The sequence below is a fragment of the Callionymus lyra genome, chromosome 17 (genome assembly GCF_982586985.1).
Source record: "Callionymus lyra chromosome 17, fCalLyr1.hap1.1, whole genome shotgun sequence".
Lineage (NCBI taxonomy): Eukaryota > Metazoa > Chordata > Actinopteri > Syngnathiformes > Callionymidae > Callionymus > Callionymus lyra.
In genome coordinates, this window is record NC_141834.1 from 378341 (window position 1) to 400482 (window position 22142).

The 22142-nt window shown below is 37.6% G+C and overlaps 1 protein-coding gene across 2 annotated transcripts; it reads right to left on the reverse strand.

Moving 5' to 3' along the window:
* Positions 1 to 146: 146 nt before the first annotated feature.
* On the reverse strand, positions 147 to 21814 carry snx17 (sorting nexin 17). 2 transcript variants are annotated; one of them, XM_087813096.1, is made up of 14 exons: positions 21164 to 21814; positions 17609 to 17683; positions 15288 to 15405; positions 11905 to 11969; positions 10084 to 10194; positions 9583 to 9673; positions 8728 to 8815; positions 7034 to 7103; positions 6714 to 6806; positions 6217 to 6420; positions 3099 to 3308; positions 1319 to 1393; positions 1218 to 1259; positions 147 to 1152 (listed from the first exon to the last, which is right to left on the reverse strand). In XM_087813096.1, exons 1-14 carry the CDS (start codon positions 21221 to 21223, stop codon positions 1033 to 1035), a joined length of 1422 nt encoding a protein of 473 aa, XP_087669222.1. In that variant the 5' UTR covers positions 21224 to 21814; the 3' UTR covers positions 147 to 1032. The 2 variants fall into 2 exon arrangements, with proteins under 2 accessions (XP_087669222.1, XP_087669223.1); XM_087813097.1 differs by having other exon boundaries at positions 3099 to 3305; positions 21164 to 21807.
* Between the last annotated feature and the right edge of the window lie 328 nt (positions 21815 to 22142).

Here is a 22142-nt window from a genome sequence, read left to right on the forward strand (position 1 = left end):
CCAAAAATATTTATTTTTCATTCCCAGAAATCCACATTTCATTTATGGATTGATGATCTGAGCAGCTTTGTAGCATTACAGGAAAATTGATGGCATTTTCAGTCTGTGGCTGTAAAACATCACAGGATTAAAAGAAAAACACTGACTAAGTTTCATTTCAGTTTATTTCAACATTAGAACAAATGGAAGACGATGGAACGTGATGATCGAACCTTTGAGGAACAATAGCATGTTGAGAATTTTGGCATCTACACACTTGATCAACAGCTATTTGTTTCTACAACTACAGAAAATACTCCACTGCACATCCCAATGAAACACGGAATGATTGGCACGATACATGAACGAATGTCGACACGCGACACCGGAGGAAATAAAAGACAAACTGGCTGTAAACGTTTAAAAAATGTAAAAACTATTTAAAGGTTTGTTCTCTACAGCTCAGGTTACACGTCTGTGATTACAGGAAGCTACAGATTATTACACGTTTGACTTGATAATACTTAATTATGTGATGTAAAAAAAGTGACTTTTCATGTTTATTCTGTGCAAAATGCTTTAGTAAACTATAATTTGGCATTTTTTTAATGAAAAACCTTAAAAAAAAAGGTTAAAAAATAAAAAGAGGAATGTAAATAAAAGCTCAGGTCCACACCAGAAGCTTGCACTCCAACATTCTTCCTCAGCTGGGATCGTGTGCAAGAAGATCCAGAAGAGGGGAGAGTTAAGGCGGCGGAATGTTCCTGAAGGCAGCATGAGAGAGTAGAAGATGATTTGGTTTAGAAACTGCAGCAATGATCGGTGATCCGGGCCGGAGTGTCACGAGTGTCCGGTCCAACTGCGCACTTCTTCAGGCGTCCACGAGTCAGCGAGTCAAATGAGCGAAGGTCATCACCCAAGTGGTGGGAGGCGGGGCTTATGGCAAAAAGATAAGACAAGATGGAGAGCTCTGGACGAAGGACGCTACAATCTTATGTGTCCTCTCAGCTTCAGCTCACTTCTGGGATTCGGTTGTTTGCCGGGGTTCAGAGCTTACAGGTCGTCGTCGCCGATACCTTCAAAAGCGTAGTTGCCATGGAAATCGTTACCGCTGATGTCGTTTGCCGAGTTGGAGGCGCTGATTCCTCGCAGGGATACAGAACTCAGCTTGGTCTGCGGGGACAAGGAGGATGTTTGTGAAGAGGCGGGACCTGATGGAGACCAGATGCTGAACTCACCGACAGTTTGGTGATCTGCTCACGGTTGGAATCCGGAGAATCCTGAACCAGGGAGCGAGAGCGTCAGGTGCGTTCGAGGGAGTGTCATGTGGAGAACTCACCAGTAGAGTGGGGGATTTCACAGCTTGCTGGACGTCTGGTCGGTGCGAGGAACTGTTGAGTCGCTTCTTTACCATCTGACATGAATGACAACATATGTAACCAAACATTTCTCCACAGGTTTTCTAAAGTACATACGTGTCTTAATGTGACTGAATCACTTCCAAATACATGTTTCTTATCAATCACTACTGCTGAACAAAGTGGTATAAAGCTATTAAAAACGAGTTTGTAAAGAGTTTCTAAAATCCTTTAAATGCAGCAGCTACTCAAACCCAGCTTTACAATCCACTTCCACCACCAGCCCAGGTAGCTATTGTCAGAACACACCACTTTGAATCTGGAGCACAAGAGTTCACACTCAGTGTTGTGTTTTTATAAGGCAATTACAAAGGCGTTATTGTGTTGCTGCAGTAGCAGACTCTCAGGCTTTCCCCTTAATTCAAGGCATTTACTTTGGCTTCACAACTAATGTACCTACAATATAATGGCTTTTTATACTGCATTGTGCATACTAAGATTGTTTTTTTGTTTTTTTTAACTTAGAACTTCTGCACGCTGCTGAAAAAGAACTTGAATAAATGATCTCTAAATATAAAGAAAAACAGAAATAAATCAATTGGGGAGTAATACTAAATTAAACATTGACCACATTTCTTAGGATTGTAAATGATTGGGAAAAAAAATGTACAACCACCAAGGAGGTTAATTCATAAAAATACATTTAATTTACTGCTTACTATTTACCTCACTTTGGTAAATTATGGGGATCTACAGTGCCTTCAACCCCCCCTGGCATTTTTCATGTTTTTCTGCCTCAAAACCTGGAATTAACATGGATTGTATGAGTCGCTTTGGATAAGTCTATGAGCTTATCAAATCTTTCCACTGGGATCTTTGCCCATTCCCCCCAAAAAATGCTCCAGCTGCTTTAGGTTGGATGGCCTGTGCTGGTGAACAGCAATATTTCAGTCTGACCACAGATTTTCTATTGAGGCCATTCCAACACATTCACACGTTTCCCCTTAAACCACTCAAGTGTTGTTTTCCCAGTGTGTTTGGGGTCATTGTCCTGGAAAGTTAAACTTTAGTCTAGTCATACAAGAGCATCTTCCTCCATGCACTTTAGGAGCATCTTTTAGAAAACTCAAAATGTTCCATTTTTTTCAATTTTCAGTTTTTTGTTTCTAAAAAATAGTTGTATGTACTTTTTTCCCCTCATTTCACTTCACTGACTTAGACTACCGTGTTCGGATCCATTACATAAAAATAAAAAAAATAATAAAAAAAAACATATTAATGCTGTTACATAACAAAATAGGTAAAAATTCAATGAGGGTGAATACTTTTGCAAGAGACTGTACATTTAAAACCATACTTCATGACGTTCATACGTCATAAGAAGGTTATTATGATCACACTGATCCATTACTTTTTTAGTTCTCATGTTTTAATGTCGAGAGACTTGTAATACAATAATGCAAATTATCTTCAAAGTGAAACATAATTTTTCGTGGAGTTAGAGATATGAGTTGAGAGAGTGATGCAAATGACCAATGTCACCAAAAGCTGAAGAAGTAAAAATAAAATGCATTCCATTTTAAAGCTTGTAGCTCTTTTCTTTGGTCCATACTGTGGATGTCAAAACACTGAGCTATATTAACAAGAATCATGATAACAACTGTTATTGCTAGTGCCGATAGCATTTAGCTTCTACTGACTGAAAGTGCTAAACTTCTGCTACTAATGAATTCAAATGAGTATTAGCTGCACACAACAAACCTTTTTGATGCTTCCTCCGGACTTCTTCACCATCAGCTCGTCCACCATGGACTGCAGACAGATGCTCATCATGATGGCCTGCTGACTGGTGATGGTGACCCACCGCAGACGGTCTTTGCTCATCAGATACTCGAAGGCCAGCTCCAACTTCACCTCGCACTTAGTAGAGCTGCACGGAGTCGTGGTGCCGTTGGCTAGAGACACTTGCTGCTGAGACCACAAAATCATCATCATCAAAGAAAGTAACTTATGGTTATTTGTAAAGCGCCTTTCTAGACCAGGGTCACAAAGCGCTTTAACAATCAAGAACGATACACAACTAGAACTATATACTATAAAAGGCCAAGACACATAAGTCCCAGAAAATCAAGGAAAAACCTGTACAAAAAAGAATGTCTTAAGATGTTTCCTGAAGGAGTGAGTAGATCCATCAAACACAGAGGGAGAGGAAGATCGTTCAAAGCTTAGGAGAAACAGCCTGGAAGGATTTCTCTCCTCTGGTCCTGAACCGTGTGCACTGAACCATTAGAAGATTCTGATCCACAGACCTCAGAGCCCGAGCTGGGGTGTATGTCTTGATCAGATCACTGATGTAAGGAGAAGCTTGACCATGAATAGCTCAACAATTTTAAAATTGATCCTGAAAGAAACTCGCAGCCAGTGAAGAGTTTTAAGGATCGGGGGAATGCGAGTTCATCAGCAAAAATGTGGTAATCATCAGGAAATCTCTGAATGATTTTACCCAGGGGAATTAAGTACGGGCAAAATAATGGACCCAAACCAGAACCTTGTGGGACTCCACACAACAGATCCGCTGATTCAGACCTTATTCGATTGGCAGATAAAGTCAGACAGTCCCACTTCATCCATCAGTCTTCTCAGCAGGATCTGGTGATCAACTGTGTCAAAGGCTGAGGACAGATCCAAGAGAACCAAAACAGTGTATTGACCCTAATCAGCCGACATCATGATGTCTGGACACTTTCAGTAAGGCTGTCTCCGTAGAGTGATGTTTATGGAAGCCAGACTGAAACTTCTCATGGATGTCGCTTTGATCCAGGAACAAAGACAGCTGCTCAGACACGACCTTCTCCAAGATCTTGGACAAGAAAGGGAGCTTAGTAATAGGCCTGGCTTTTTGAGTAAAGCTCAACAGTAGCATGCTTAAATGCATTGGGAAAAACCCCTGTGGAAAGGGAGAGGTTTACCATTTTGGTAACCCAGGGGCTAATTGCATCAAACACTTTAATAAAGAGCTGACATGGAAGGATGTCTGAAGAGCAAGAGGAGGGTTTCATCTTGCTCACCAGTGCCGAATTATCGGCCAGGGCTACAACGTTAAAGGTGGACCACCAGGTGGAGACAGGCCTGGTCGCAGCAGGGGTTCCACACATGCAAAAGGGGAGGAATTTTCTCTCTGATCAATTACATTTTTTCAGTGAAAAATCTCAACAAAGCATTGCTGTCAACTTCACAGAAGACAGGTGTCATTGGAGCAGCAGGACACACGAGAGGATTTATCGTGTCAAACAACACTCTTATTTATTGTTACCAGTTTCCGAATGTAATCAGACCTGGCAGTTTCCATCATCTCATTGTATGAGGACATTAGATCCCTGAGTTGAAGTAAGTAAGTTAGTAAGAAATATTTATAGATGTACAGATACATTAGAAATGTCCAGGCCAAGAGTAAAAACGTCTAAAATGTTGCCATTTTGGTGAGTGGGTTCAGAAACATGTTGCTCAAAATTAAGGGCTTCAAAGTTAAAAGTTCTTTAGCAGACTCTAAGACTAAAATCCTTCAAGAACACCACCACAGGACCAGGCGGACCGTAGACTGAAACACAATACAAAGTTCTTGTGGAACCAACAATCATCTGAGACTCAAAAGAAGTGAATTCCTGTGTCTGAATCAATTTGAGTGAAGTAAGTAAGTAATTTATATTTGTAAAGCGCTTTTCCAGACCAGGGTCACAAAGCGCTTCAACAATCAAAATAATACTCAATAAAATATATACTTAAAAGGTCAAGACAACAAAGAGACAAACACTGGAGTCTCAGAAAAATAAAAATAAAATAAAATAAACAACAGCCAAACCACCCCCACGACGAAAGGGGCGGGGCTTCCCTACGACAGCAGAGCCAGCAGGACATTAAGATGAATAAACTCTTCCTCTCTCTGCCAGGTCTCTGAAAGACACAATAAATCCAACTTTTCTCTTGTGAAGAGATCATTCAGAGAAAAAGGATTTATTTGCATTTATCTGCTCTAGATACAAGAACCATCACTCAGAAAATGTGTTTAATATTAATTAAAGCTGCTTAAACATAAACAAATAGCTGCAAATGCTGCTTCAAATACCGGTACTTAAAATACTTATTATTACATTTTCTTAAGTAATAAACCTTCAGTTACAGCCCTTCCCACCGAGGGTACACTTTCTATTTTACAACTGTGTTATAAACTTTAATATATAGATAGATAAAACGTTATTCATCCATCTGGAGGTCTCCTTCAGGAAATTGTTTGTAATGTTTGTGTTTCTCTTGTCACTTTTGTTAACATCTCAGTGGTACAATTTGTACGTTTTCAAGATCTTATTCAATTGTACCGAACTTCTTTGTATGTATGTATTTTCGATTATTTCTTTATCAAAAGCTTAAATTTGTTTTATTAAATAATTGAATTTATAACAATATCTAACAAATCAAAACTAAATCTTCTAAGTTCAGTAGTTTTTAACTCATAGCCTGTTAAATTCAATACAAAAATGTTGGCATTATAGTCACATTTTAACAACACAAATGTTTCATACAGAAAAACAAATGGAAAATGATTTAAATGACGTATCCGTTCAAATAAAAGTAAAAAAAGGCCGATGATAGAGCTCAATGAGATCATTACAGCATGTTTGGGGTGTGGCCTGGCAGCTGTAATTATCTGGAAGGAAACGGAGGATCAAGACTTTGTCAGACAGGATGTCAATTTTCTACCGCCGTGTTTCATCATCAATCATGTCTACTAAATCTTTCTCATGGAATTATGTGACCTGATGTCAGGTCATCAGAGATGCTGCTTAAAAGTTATTTAAGCAACAAAAAAAAGTGTCAGACTCACCGAGGACGTGACCCTCCAGCAGCGCATGCGGGTCACCTTGAAGCTGCCCTCCTTCATTTGCTCGTTGGGGAGCTTGACGTGGAAGTTGAGCTCGTTCTTGCCGGCGCTGATGATGACCTGGCAGCCGGGTTCAGGGAAATCTGTCACGCATGGGTCGAACTTGATGTAACCGTAGTACTTAATCGTCTGTGACAGGTGGATGAACTGGAAGAGGAGAGGATGGTGAGTCTCTGCAGGGAGAAAAGGAAGGGAGGAAAAAGGGGAGCGAGGGAGAAAGAGAAAAAGAGAGAGAAAGAAAGAAAGGGAGAGCAGAAGAGATAAGGAGGAGTAATTGAGAGAAAGACAAGAGAGAAAAAGAGCGAAGGAAGAAAAGACAGAGACAGAAATAAATAGAGAGAGAGAAAAGGTAGAAAATGAATAAGTGAAATGGGGAGAAAGGGAGATATGCACAAGAGGACAAGGAGAGAAGGAGAGAGGGATGACAGGATGCCACTTACGTCTTTCTTGGAGCCCTTCTCTTGCAGAGACTTGAGCTGCTTGTGCTGGTCCTTGTTGACGGGGATCCAGCCTCGCTCGATGTCCCACATCGTCTGCAAAATACATGCAAGGATGAAAGACACACTTCCAGGTGTGTGAAGATCCCTGCTGGACCATGAGCCACCAGAAGAGGGCGTCGCACGACTAACTGTTCATGCTCTAGTCTATAGCGTCAGGTGACAGGCAGGAGGAAGTTCAGGCTGATGTGCACAAGTGTGAGAAGCCATTCATTTCCTGCTACATTGGACAAACTTGTGATCAGCGAAGGGACATTTCTCACCTGAGCGTATAGAAGATTCAAGCCCACCCTATTGTCCATCACATCACCGTCGTACGACATGTCCCAGTAGCTGCAGAGAAACAACCGGACCAGAGGACACATGAACAAGAATTTCAACAATCAATTGTTTTGCTGACTCAGTTGCCATGGTTACTGCTTTTTTTCTGTCTTTCATCTCTTATTCATCATGTCGACGATGGAACTGCACTTTCACCCATCTGTCCTCTATTCATTCTTCCTTCCTTTTTCCTATGTTTCCTATCCGCACCTCCTTCCCTGTACCATTCCTTTTCTTTCGCTCAGTTGCTAACAATTAAAACACGTTTGTTGTATCAACAGAAGGAAAGTTAAACAAGTATTCACAAATTCAGCCTGTTCAAATATTAACCTGCAATATAATTCTTATTAGAATATTGACTCCATCTGACTCGTGACTGACCGTGCAAAGATCACTACCCGTTACTCAGCAGTTCCACAGACCAGACAGACGGATCAATAATGGTGCAGGTGAATACTGCTTTGTTTTATATTCAGGCCATAATGTGTTAAAAGTACAGCAGTCAGCTAGAGCTGCCTCCAATACGGTGCCCCCTTCAGTGTCCTACATCCACAGAGAAAGTAGGTCAGCAGGACCCATATTTTCCTTGGGGTGAGGAAGAGTAAACATCCTGTGCTCCTCGGTCAGCATGAAGGGTGTGATGTAAGAACATTGGTGGACCACAACAAACTTTAGAACCACAAAAACATTTTTAACACCTGAATACGTTAATTTCCTTTGACTCAACCTTGTTGACCTTGTTTGGTATAATTTAGTCGTTCATTGAGTCTTCTACTATGTGTATTGCTTCCTCATGTTTACTTTATTTCTTCTTACATTTGTTTTTTACTCCCCTTGATAAACCTTCAAAAAAGATTTAAGATGAAAGATTCCAGTTTTCCTTGACAAGTTTCAGTTATTACAAGTCCTGCCGAGTGGAAGTTTCTCAACAGACATGAAGTGATTTCTCAACCAAAGTTACCCATCATTTGTGCTGACTGGACAAGAGATACTTTGCTGTGTCTGCTTTGTTCACACCAACTTCACTGTTGCTGTGAGCAGCAAAAACAACTAGGTGACTATTTAAATCTGCTTTCAAACATAATATTTACTCGGTGGTGGATGATTTTTTAAATCATTCCATTTATTCAGGCGGGACGAGAATTACAGTAATTTCTGCGCTATAGAGTGGAGCAGCACTCAAATTTCATTTGTACACATATAATAGTTGCACCTATACATACAAACTTTCAAATTAAAATGAAAGAGATTAGATTTTTCTAAACACTACCGGAACATGGCAGTAAAACAAACATATCAAATATATGATCCATATAAAACATGAGTTTTAAATAAAAGAATGTGTCGAGTCATAAAATTAGCCGCTCTGTGTTGCCTTGGTTACCTCACTTTTGATGCTACACTGGTTTTACTACATTATAGCTTCTTATTGGACTTTTCGAGCTCGAGGTTCATTGTTGAAGAAAGAACCCGATGGAACATCAGAACACTTATATTGCATTACCAACAAGAGATTTGACCACTCCTATGATAACACGTGACATGTACATTAGAATACCAATTAAATGGACACAGACCCATCTGACAAATATACAAAGGGTGACGGTGATGACGATGATGATGAGATTGTCTGTACCTTTTTCGCAGCAGTATGTGAAAGTCTGAGGACTGCAGGCTCGTTATGGAGACGTACGGCAGCTCAAACTCCTGCAGCTTCCGCACAACTTCCAGAGAAGACAGGAGCAGTGAAAAAGATGAAGCTACATTATAATCATTCAATAACTTGGCATTTAATCATGAATAAATAGAGGCTTAAACTTTGGTAACTTTTTAAATATATATACCAGGATTTCAATCACTACTTTTCAGTTAAAGTTTAGGTTAGGTGACCAAAAAAAGTGTACATTTAACAAAATAACGATTACTGGAAGTACAGTAAGACTATCTCTTGTTTGTCCTTAACAAGGCCCTTTCTTTACATCCCTTCCTTCAACATCTGTTTAATCAACAAACTCTTATTGAAAGTCTCAGTATAATGCTTGACAAGCATAATCTCCGATCCTTATCTTATATTGAACTGTCATTGTTAAAGGTCATAATATCAACATACATATTAACTTATTTTGATTTAAAATATATATATATATTTTTTTCAAATCAGGCAAGCCCCTTGACATAACTTGGTGGGCCAGGCTATGAATTTGACACATGGCAGCTCTATAGTATTTTCCTTTTCCTATCTTGTTTAGAGCATAACATTCCTTTGGTTTCCAAATACTTCATTTAGGCAAAACAATTAAGAAGTCAACTGAAAGTGACATACAAAATGAGAGTTCAGGCACATGTGATGTGGAACTGTTGACTACTGCGAGCTCACACATGTAACTTGATGTTACATGTAGTCACAAACACCACAGTGAGAGAGTAAGTCAGTCACTCAATGATCTCAGACGAACAAGGTTCAAGATAAACTTCTTCTTCCGAATCTTACATGTTAAACCACCGTCTACATCTTCGCGCACAAGAAAGAAACTGAAGTATCCAGCCAGGTCCTCTGGAAGGTCCAACTTTGTTGCAACTGCCTGCACACACAGAAAATGCATTTTTATAAAAGTGTATTTTGTCTGTTTGCTACCATACCTCTTCACATTATAAAATGAACACATTTGATTCCAAGTTAAACATGATCACTTAAATGTGTGGCTTTCTTATTCGTGCAGTCTTTTCCCTGATTTTCTGGAACACCTGTGTTTTTCTCTGTGTTATCTTGATCTTTTTAGTATATATTTTTCAAGTATTTTTTTTGATTGTTTAAGCGCTTATTGACCCTAAAAAAAAGCGCTCTATAAATATAAATAACTTACTATTTCTCTTAAATTCTATTCATTCGTTTTCAGTTTTTTACCTCATCGAAGATGAAAAATAATGTGAAAAGTAATTATAATTTAATTCAGACCATTGACTTTTTTGAACTTGACATCCCCACACTCACCTCCAGCACGTCCTGTGTCTGATCCGAGGTCAGAATGTTGACGGAAATTTTCTGACCATTAGCCAGGCAGATGTCAAGGGACACCTCTTCTGTAGGTATCTGTTGCGTCTCCTGTGGACGTGAAACAAAACACTATACATTACTCTATATAACACTATACATGATTTATTTATTCCAGACTAAATGAAACTTTACAAAAAAGTATTATTTCAGAGAGAAACATTTTATTTTAGAATTGATTAAGAGAAAACAAAAAAAACATTCACCTTTCTGTGAACAAAACATTACTGGCTCTAAGGAAATCATGAGTTGAGATGTACTTGAGATAAAGTTAATGGAGAGCAGGTTCTCAGTCATTTTCCATGTTATCAAAGATACATGCATCCAGACTGATTACTGAAGAAGATCTCTCAAGGTAACCATCTAGAAGCCATCCAGAAACAACATTTAAATTCATGCTCGCTACTATTTTATAATTTAGTTGAGCATATCTAAGATGAGAGAAAAGATTAATTTACATTAGAATAAGGAACCATATTTAGTAAAACTCATGTGTTTGATTCCAGCTCTAATCAACAGTTATATTGAAGTTCAAACTTGATTTTTTTGTTAAGTCCGGAAAAAGCAACTATTAAAAAATAAATAAAAGCCAAATTTTTATATTAATAATTCAAGTTAAATTAGGCAGGAAGAGCCTGAATTAAAACTATAATACATTAAATATTGATTCAAACTTTCAGACGAAATCCATTTATATCCTACTTTACAACAAACAAGCACTAGAAAATTATTCATATGCACTTGTGGTAAAACATAAGTCCAGCAATTTAATTATAAAAAAAAGTTAGGTAAGCTCATAAAACAAATGCTGAACCGTCTTTTTAAAACAACTGTCAGTGAAGTGGTAATCCTTCAGCTGCCGTTACATCTGGCCTTCAGAGCTTTGCTGAGTCCGTCAAGGTTGAGCAGTGAATGAAAGTGGGACGGAGGTCTCAGAATCTTTTGTCCTCAGGCAGGCTGTGACGCCCCTGTGAGGATCTCCCAGTGTGCACCCTGTCTGGTCAGACATGCTGCTGGAGGTGCAGATGAAACAACACTGGGTGGAAACTCATTTTCTATTCTGCACCTGCCGTCAGACAACAGCAGGCACTAGAAATCTAATGAGGAGAGGAAGAGGTTGGGGGAGCAGGGCCGTGACAAGGCACTGGATGGAAGAAGGTCATTAGATTTATCGCCCCATCGCATCACGGGTCATAGAGAACGACAGCAAATCAACAATACTACCCGCTGGAAACACACAAGGCATGGACGGTCTGAAATAACCTTGTGTCAACATCCCATAAGAAATCATTTCTGTTTACCAAGGTGATGATGGAAGGACCAAGTCTTTTTACTGACTCAGCAAAATAAGCAATCTCACTTTATTTTAGTTTAGTAAATTAAATTGACAATCTTCAGTATCTCCATCTGAGCCTATAGGCTCCTTTAACACAGTTAATGAATTATTTTCTATTAGTTAATAACGTAGAAGTTTCAGTACAAAGTGTGTCATGCAGAATACTATGTCATTATTTTTGTGTGTGTGAGAGTGTGTGTATTGTAGCACAACTGATCTAAACATACTTCAATGATGATTAAATGTTACACACTGCCTGTGTTGGACATCAAGAAATGCATATTAAATGATTAAACGTATTACAAATAAATAAACAGAAAGATCTTGGTGCCAACGGAAATTAAACGTATGCATTCCATGTTGGACACTGGACGTGGTGAATGTTATAATAGCAGTTACCTCGTGAGAAAATTGTAGCTACAAACCTGCTGTGCTTTTCTTAAAAAGCTGTTGAAAATCTCACTGGCTCCAAGCAGGGAATCCTGACGTACTGTGACACAAAATAACACAATTGAATTCAAGAGAAAGAAAAATGAACACAAAAAAAAACTATAAAAACACAAAAGTTATCTAAACTGCAGAACTAAACAAACAAGAGGCTTCAGGATTTCATCTCATAGTTACAAAAAAGCATTTCTATTGTTTGAAGATTTGTCATCTTTGAACAATAATCTCCCTCATAGATGATGTAGAACTAGTTGCTATCGACACATATGTTAAACATTTTAAATTTATGCAGATTGATTTTAGTTGTTTAAGGCGGGTGGGTGGGTGTCTTATCACTAAAATGTAAATTAGGTTTACCTAGTTTTCTTCAGAACCACAGTTGATCAAAAGAAGCCTGATCAATCAGATCAAAGTGTTGCCATGTGAACTAGAGCAGCATTAACCGTCTCTAAATGAATGAAGCACGTTCTACAGCAAACATGTTTCTCTTGTACTCTGAAGATCCGTGAGCCTGCTGCGTCAGAAACGTTTGGAGTCTGAGACGGTTGATTTTTTTTTTCTCAGCTATGTAAAAACCATGATGTAACTAAGTAAGCTTGTGGCCAAGATCAGCCTGAGCGCTTATGCTTCTTCTGTATGAGCAAACACAGAGTTGAACAACGCTTCCTTGTTCTCGCAGCACTGACGCTGCCAGAGGATTAAAACAAACTCTTCAGCCACTTCCTTGCGCCCAATTGCACAAAGCTGAACTGAAAATCTAAAACGAAAACTTTGTTTACCCACCGATGTTACCGTTACACATTTTGATCAAAAACAATCGAATCACGGGTATATGGCAGAAATATAACCAAGCCTTTTTAAAACCCAATAAAGCTCATCATTATCTTGAAATTCAGCAGCACATATAAAAACACCAAGTAACAACATGTTACTTTCAACAAGTTAATACGAATAACGCAGCCGCCCAAATGTTCAGTCATCTAAAGTGCACACAACAACATTTTCTCACTAGTACTTTATGGACAAGTCCAAACTGGTGGCCAATGAGAGACCCTTTTAGCTATTGGGCTCTTCAAGTCTTTTTTTTCTTTTTTATTCCACTTCTGAAAAAGAAGAACTTAGTGGTTGCAGTTCTTACAGAAAGTGTTAAAAGGAAAGAAAAATAACTTTATCAGCAGTTTACAACTAGCAGGGAAGTAAGTAAGTAAGTCATTATTATTATTTGTAAAGCGATTTTCACAGACCAGGGTCACAAAGCGAATAAAACAACAAAAACAATACACATTTTAAAATAAATACTTCATACATACTTCTGAAGATCATTCCAAAGCTTAGGAGCAACAGCCTCGAAGGATAACGCTTGTCAGTAAAAATGTGTGGTAAATTCCACGGCTGTTATGGTTACTGTGGCTTTATAAAATAACCATCAAACCATATTTAATAACCTCCCTTTGTAACTTGTTATTGCTTGAGGATGGAGCAGTTTCTTTACAGTGTTAGAAAATATTGATATGGCGATATAAGGCAGAAAAAGTTTAATCAATATTTTTATCGATATTTGACAGCACTGCATCCATTTTTTGGCTTCAAATCCTATTTCATTTGTTAACATAATTCTTAGTTGGTTTACAGTTCAATAAACGTTGGAAATAAAATGGTTCAACTTTCTATTTACAATTAACATGCAAATATTCCCAGGATTTGTTCATTTTCGTGTTGCAATTAAACTTCCGCTGGATGGCAGCAGTCATTACATCCTCCGCAGCTAAAGGAGCAATGACATCCTGCGAGATCCAGTTTTGCTAAATTAAACAATGTTTAATGATTTCAGCATCCAATCATTTTTGGAACATTTTCAGCATTGTCCAAAAAATACTGTGATAATAAAAATAACTGTGATAATAGGACACACAATAATAGTGTTGCAATTGAACCTGATAATTTGAGCAACAAACAAAATTTTTGTTTTTCTTGCGCTCCCTTTTTTGTGTGCCACTCTGTTTTTTTATTTCTGTTATTTCTATTGATGTTTAAACTATCTGTAGCCAACACAGTCCATGACAGTCATGTAGCACAACATGTCATGACAAAATGTACTTTGTCGAGTTTCTACATACCATGACTCACCCTTGGGCAGACTGGATTGATCAACACAAGCTGCACAACAATCGCCTCTCACCCAGTAGGTTAGTAAGCACTTACTTAATAGGCTTTCATATTTTTGTCTTATGCAGTATAATATATATAGTCTTATAGTCAAGTAGAAGAACTCACATTTCTCCGATCCTTAAAACTCTTCACTGGCTTCCAGTTTCTTTGAGGATCAACTTTAAAATTCTGGTTCTTACTTTCAGAGCTATTCATGGTCAGGCTCCTCCTTACATCACTGATCTGATCCAGCCTTACACCCCAGCTCGGGCTCTGAGGTCTGTGGATCAGAATCGACTGATGGTTCCTCGCACAGGTTCAGGACCAGAGGAGAGAAATCCTTCCAGGCTGTTGCTCCTAAGCTTTGGAACGATCTACCTCTATCTTTGTGCTTGATGGAGTCTACTGACTCCTTCAAGAAACATCTTAAGACCCTCTTTTTTGTTCAGGCTTTTTCTTGATTTTCTGGAAACTCCTGTATTTTTCTCAGTCTTATCTTGACCTTTAAAGTATATATTTATTAAGTATTGTTTTGATTGTTTAAGCGCTTTGTGACCCTGGTTTGGAAAAGCGCTCTATAAATACAAATTACTTACTTACAGTACTTACTTACAATGTGAGGTAAACATACTTTGTGTTAGTGTGATATATTGCACTTATATTTTGTTGTTTTCAGTGCGAGATCTGATGATAAAGTGAATTTAAGTGATACTTAAGGGGTACAACTACTCAAAAATGATGAATACTACACTATACTGTCCTGTACTGTGTTGTTTCACAGCGGAGAAGGCAGAGGCTGTTACTTCTGCACCTGAAGAAGAGCCAATCACAGTTCCATTTACCAGCTGAGTTTTATTTGAGGTGTGTTCAAATAAAACATTAAATTTGTCAATAATTATTTTACTTTGCTCTGAAAATGTGGTCAAATTAAATGGTTTTCTTTGTCCTCCCAGGCTTGAGATATATTTTGAGAAAAACATAACAAATAAAAAAATTCTTGCATCACTGTTTTACTGTCAGTAGATTGCTTTATATTAAAATAAATATATTTGCTATTCATATAAACCTTTAAACCTTGTATTGGTATTCACATTAAAACAAAGAAAATGCCCCACTTGGAGACAGACAGCAATTTCCAGATCTGGAATTTTAAGTCACTGGAAATGAAGAGAAATACAAGTCCAGCTGTATCTGTGCACCGCGGCGAACTCACCGGCCTGCATGTATTTCTCCAGCTGCTCTCGTCTCTGCTCCACCTCGGCAGGGGTCAGTGTGAAGAGCTTCTTTGGGGGAAAGGCCGGGACCACGTTGCTGCCATATTCTTTTTTCATCTGTTGGTTAAATACACACAGTTATAGGCGATAAATAACTTTTTTTAAAACATAAAAGAATTGTCAATTTTAACACTATTATGCATGTTTATCTATATAGATGTGCGTTGATTTTTCGAAGAGGACCATTTTGGTCATCTTGAATGAATCACAGGTTTAAGACTGACTGCTGAAGTTTCCGTGCACACGAACATCTGGAACATCTGAATGTCTAGTCATTGTGAGTATATTTTTTCTTCCAGCTTCTTGACTCATTTATTCCTTTTTTAATCATTTGGTGGCTTTGACATACTAAAAATCAAAAAGAGCAATCACACTTCCAACCTTCAATTTAAAAGGCTTTTTTTAAAGACTAGTCACCACCAGAATGTTAACATTCATCCCAATCTGAAGTCAGTCAGAGGAGTTGGAGTGTTTAAAAAGCACACTCAAGCACTGTGGCATGGTATGTGGCACTGCTGTGGTTTAAGGGGATGGAAATTTAAGCAACGGTCCTCAGGGAGGCTCCAAGTCCAGTGTCAAAGTATCGATAGCAGAATACCTGCTTTCATTACGTTGAATTTAGCAAAACAAACACAGACATTTTAGGCTGGATAGCGAGATAGGAGGATAACAGAGGTATTGATGGTCAGTTTCAATCCCAGTAATAGCACAGCAGGTTCCCACTCGGACAAAAGATAATAATAATTTGGCCATAAGAGAAGCATTTTTATACTGGATGTCAACTTTATTTTAAACTTTGCTGAATTAAACCTGAATTTAAATAACTATAAGAATCTTATTTTAGAAAAGGAGAGTCGTCCTTATTGCTATATTCCTACCAACACTTGGATGTTCACTCTCACCTGGACACTTACTATAGACATTATTTGGTCATTTTTAAAACTACATTTGTAGGTGGTCAACTATTGGGGCTGATTAGTTAGCTTATTGAATAGTTAACTCTTCAGTAAAACTACTTTTTAAACTTAACAAGATTGGACTATTAATAATTAAAATAATTGTATTGACATTTGTGCTTGTGCAGTGCCGTTGTCAAAAACTGTGTGAAAAAAGGGATTGTTAACAATATATTTTCATTTAAATTATCAAGGAAAACTCTGAAATAGAAACCTAAACAATTTCCTGAAGGAGACGTCCAGAGGAATTGATAAAGTTTTATCCATCTATCCATCTAAAAGGAAACCCCCTCTTTGTTGTCAGGTGCTCCATATCTAGCATAGTAACAAAGTGTTCTTTTTCTTAAAAAAAGAACACTATTGTAAACAAGATGGGTAAATAATAACTCTAAAAATGTTGAGGGAGAGACTGTGACTGATATATTTTTTTAAACAAAGACATTGAAGGGGGAGATGCCATTACTCTGGCAATGCTTTCACTTTGGCTTATCGACTTGCCAAGACTTCAGGAATGAAAACAAGTTAGTAAGTAATTTTTATTCGTCAAGCACCTTAAGCAGACCAGGGTCACAAAGTGCTTAAACAACAAACCAATAGACATTTCAAATACATACAAATTTAAAAACTTTAAAAGGTCAAGACAACACAGGACAAACACAGCAGCCCCAAGATAATCAAGAAAAAGCCTGCACAAATAGAAGGGTCATAAGATGTTTCTTAAAGGAGTCAGTAGACTAGATTTCTCTCCTCTGGTCCAGAAGCGTTTGCATGTAACCATCAGTAGATTCTGATCCACAGACCTCAGAGCCCGAGTTGGGGTGTAAGGCCGGATCAGATCACTGATGTAAGTAGGAGCCTGACCAGGAATAGGTCTAAAAGTAAGAATAAGCATTTTAAATATTATAATATAGTTTTAAATTCATCCTGAAAGAAACTGGCAGTAGAGTTGTAGAGTTTTAAGGATCGTGCAAATGCGAGTCCTCCTACTAGAGCGGGTCGGAATTCTCGCTGCAGAGTTTTGTTTTAACTGCAGGCGAGACAGCTCCTTAATAGTCTAAATGCAGAGACACAAACATGTGGATTATAAGATCCAAATCACTCAAAACAAGCAGACATCCAGTACTGTATGGATGATCCACTGTAATGAAAGGTTGGAGTATTGACCACAGACAGAGAAACGCTAAAGGTCACCCGACCACACATGGAGGGACTCCACTTATGGTTGTCCACCACCACAATAGATAAAAAAATAATGAGAGGTTCAGAATTCAAGTAGCAGAAAAGTATTTATTTACAGCTCTTACTTGTTCGTGTAGACCAAGAAGTTGACTGTAGCGGACTCGACAGTGCAGCACACCATTGACATGGATGTTAAAGGCCTGTGGGAGAGGATTCAGAGGTTAAATTGAAACATTTAGTTGATTAAATACACAACTGTGTTCACAGGTAACTCTTTTAGAATGGATAACTGATCAACATTTTGTTGGAGAAATTAGCATCTCTATATAAGAGTTTAGATTTATATACAGCACACCACTGGGGCTGGCTATAGATTGAAAAGATTCCAATACCAGTATATAACCTTCACTTCAGAACAGGTTGCTAAACAATTTCTCTTTTCGAATACCAATTCTCTACGAACAGTTCTAACAAAAGTAAAACAATATTACACGTAGTACAAATATTGAAAAAATATTTGTTGGCTTTAGTAAAATCCACTCCAAGACATTCTTACGTAAAAGGATCAATAACAAATTAAAAATCAATCTGATGTTCACTGCCATTGTCAACTTCAGTTTTTCTTCCAAGAAATCCACACATTATCAGGTATTGATCATGCATGGGTACCGAAATTTGGCACTAAAAGGCAAAACTCGTTTTGATACTAATGGTAATGGTTGGTAAAAGCAAAGATATATATCAATCAAGTTTTGATGATATAAAAACGGCAATTCAATTGAAAAGGGAGCACAAACCATGAGTTTAAAAAGGTAAGACATAGCAGTACAACCACTTGGATGTATTAACAGTGATGAGGTCAACTGTAGAACACTGCAATATATCAGATATGGTGATACATCAGGATATTACCGTATTGTGACCCAGATATCATAATATGAGGGTAAAGTCAAGCTAGACCTCCCTATTTTTTTTTTTGTTTTGTTTATTTAACCTATTTTATAGGTTTATATAAGGGAAATGGAGAAGACTTGACTCTCTTATATAGATTCGGAATGGGTTTTAACCAAGGACAATGCAAGTTCTTCAACGGTAAAAAGAAAAAAACGGATCAATACACTCAAAGAATTAGTATACAAGTCGTACTTTTCTTTCAAAAGGTTTCATACCATGGATGAATATTCAAATAAAAAAATGTTTTGTTTAGTACAAGAATGGTTGTAATTCTTAATAATAATAATTTAAGCAGCAAAAACAATGCTGATTCTGGCCATCATCAAGAGTGCTGCAACACTTGTAAAAAAATCACAGATGCAGATTTACAAGCAAGGCCGTCTCTTTGATCCTTGGGTTCTAATCTTAAATACAAAGTCCCGTCAAATTATATCACAGCCATCCTAATGTTTGATATTTTAACAATGCAATTTAGTGACCATGCGGTATTTAACACACAATTGCAAACCAAAGTTTTCATTGATAGATTTAATAGTCATGATTAGATTCGGTTGGGACTGCAAAGGTGAAGAGGCTCAATTTTAACTTCATCAACATCATATAAATGAGAAAAATACGTTTGACAATGGCACGTTTTTACGATTTAAAAGAAACTGGCAGAGTTGTGTTTGACCTAATGACATCTCTTGAAGACTACATGTGATATTAAAACTATTAATGCAAGCTTCTTTTGACATTTCCCATGTTGTAAAACATTAGTTTTAGAATTGTTTAGGTCATATAAAAAAGATTAATTACATAAATTAATTAAAGATTATTATTTATGTCTTTTTTTTCATTTATTAAAAGCAATAGACTAAAACTAAAAAAAATGCCTAATGGCAGCAATGACAAATCACAAATCATAGACCACACTGTTTTATAAAACAAAAGGAAGTGTGCTTGCGTTTACACTAAAATAGCTGCGCATTTAAAAAAAATGCAACGCTTGGTATTTCAAGAAACTCAGTGCAATCTCAGCGAATTCTTTCACACATTGGTTACAAGGTCCACAGCCCATCTCTGAGCATTGTAATCAAGCAAAGTCCCTTCCTGTAGGCTGGTCCCTGAAAGGTCATGGTCAGTCACAGGACTGCTGGTTAGGAGGTAAAAAATACTCTTGTTTATGTCATTTAGTGAGTCAGATAAGACCTGCAGTGCTATAGGTTATCATTTTAGAAAAGTTGAAAACTCTGATTCATCTTTGGAAAGCCACAAAGCTCTCCACATGGAGTCAAGATGGCAAGTATTACTCACAGGCGGACAACACTTGTCTTTTGATCATAAATCGGACTGTTGTAAGGGAAAGAGGAAACCCATCTTAGGCTGAACTATGTTTAATAAATGGAATAATATGAAGTCAACATCTCATTTACAATTTACTAGGGAATATTGAACAAACATCTAAAAATTAACGATGATTGGCAAGAGCAGCAAAGTGTAACCTTTACAGGAGAAAGGAACAAATTAAATGTTGTTTTGACGGTAAAAACTGAACAGTAAAACTAGTTTAAAACAAGTTTTTTCCTTTTTAAACCAATGTTACAATGAAAACCCTGGATGGAGTGTTTTAAAGTTGGCATGATTTTAAAGTTCAATAGAAATTACACAAACTTTATTTATATTATAGCCAGCAGCAAAGCATGGTACTTCTCACGGCGAAGTGATGGAAGCTGACCACTGCGTCCTTTTCACTTGCTCGTTTAAAAAAAGCTCTTTGACTAATAAACTATATTGCTTTTGTTGCCATTAAGAAACTTTTTTTAGGCAGAGAGCTCCTAGAACTAAGTAAGCTTTTTTTGGTTCTTATCATTTTTTGAAACAACAGACGGTGAGTTTTCTGTTACAGCATAGGAAGGAAGAGATGAAAGATCACTGAAAATGACCCAATCGTACAATGTGGAAACCATATTCCTTAAAAACGGTATACCAAAAATGCATACACACTATAGATACACACTAGCCAGTGAGAAACTAACCTAATGAATTTACCTATTTAAGACAGATGTGGGTATTTCTTGCAATACAGTAATACATTTATATATTTGCTTAATTTAGAAATCAAACAAAAGAAAGATAATTATGAATTGGTGATCAACTAAACGTTTCAGAATTATGGGGAGCTATATTTTTTCCCAAAAAAACGTTACTATTTGTTCAGGCTTTTCCTTGATTTTCTGGAACTCCTGTTGTGTTATCAGTTGTATCTTGATATTTAAAATATATACTTTATTGAATATTGTTTTGATTGTTTAAGCGCTTTGTGACCCTGGTCTGGAAAAATAAAAATGACTTACTTACTTACTAAAAAAAAATCAACATGGAACTGGGCACCATAAAAAACAATGAGAAATAATAATGAAAAGGAAAACATGGGGACAGTAACAGCAGCTGTTCATCCAGACAATATTCCAAAGCAAACCCAAAAATGAATGATCATATAAAACTAATAAAAAAAATAATGCTTGAACGCAGGGTCAAATGACGTCACCAGTGTCAACTTGCATGCCCCAAAATATTGTCATAAAATGTTTGTTTTATGACCTTGTTGCACAATACCAATTCCTTAACGTGACTTATTGTAAAAACCCTTAACTAAAAAAGGACATTCTCCAATACAGTATCTAGATTTTAAACTGGTGGTTTCTAATGTGTTTACAAATGTGTTATTATTATGACATTCTTACCACATACGTTGATCCATTTTCCCCCGATCGAACCTCCGTTTCTGGTATGGAGAAATGCATTGTATCCCACAGAAAGGTCCTCAGACGAGACAGCAAGAAGGTTTACGACGAAGACCTTCTACAGAAGTCAGGAGAGAGGGAGCAGATGAGGGGGTTCACCGGGGAGAGAGTCCGTGGAAAGCGGCGCCTGGCTCGGGGAGACCAAGATGGATCGCACGAGCTCAACCAGAAGGAAGAAGTAGTCGCTGTAGTTGAACTTTTCTAGCTCCTCGTTGGAGCCATGTCGTTTTGGCAATAACCGCGGGTTCTCGCCACAGCTTTGTCAAAGTTTGGAGGTTTTAGAAGCAGAAACAAGAGTTTCTAAGCTAACACTCACAACCAGGTGCTTGAACCAGTGTCTCTGCACAGCGACGGTGGCAAACCTAGCAAAACACTGGGCTGGACGAGCGAACTTGTTTTGGCTTCGTGATAAAAGTCAGCGGGTTAAAAACATTATCTTTAAGGCATCGAACAACAGGTCGAAGCTTAAAAAAAATCGTTGGAATCCTGTCCGGTTGTCCTCTCTGTCCGTGAATCCATGTAGTGGCTCTTCAGTAGGCGAACGAGTTGGTCGAAACCATTCCCAGAAACGGGGGTGTTCACACATTTACAAATACTGTGGAAGAAAAACCTTTGTTAAATGTAAACAATTAATGCCATTTTAGAAGTTTCTGAACATATGTATGCTATGGTCTAAATTATATTGTTTATTTTGTCCAATAAGCGACACATGAAATACAGATTCTTACCTAGTTGGTCTGATCCAAAGTGACAGCCGACAGCACAGTAAAACGAAATACTTAATACAGCTAATAAAACAACGTACCGATTAAAACATATACAAATGAAATATTGAAAACAACATTCTATGTTCATAGTGATAACATGCATTTGATTAAAAAGAAAGAAACATTGGGTCATTGACTTGCTATTCCTCGAC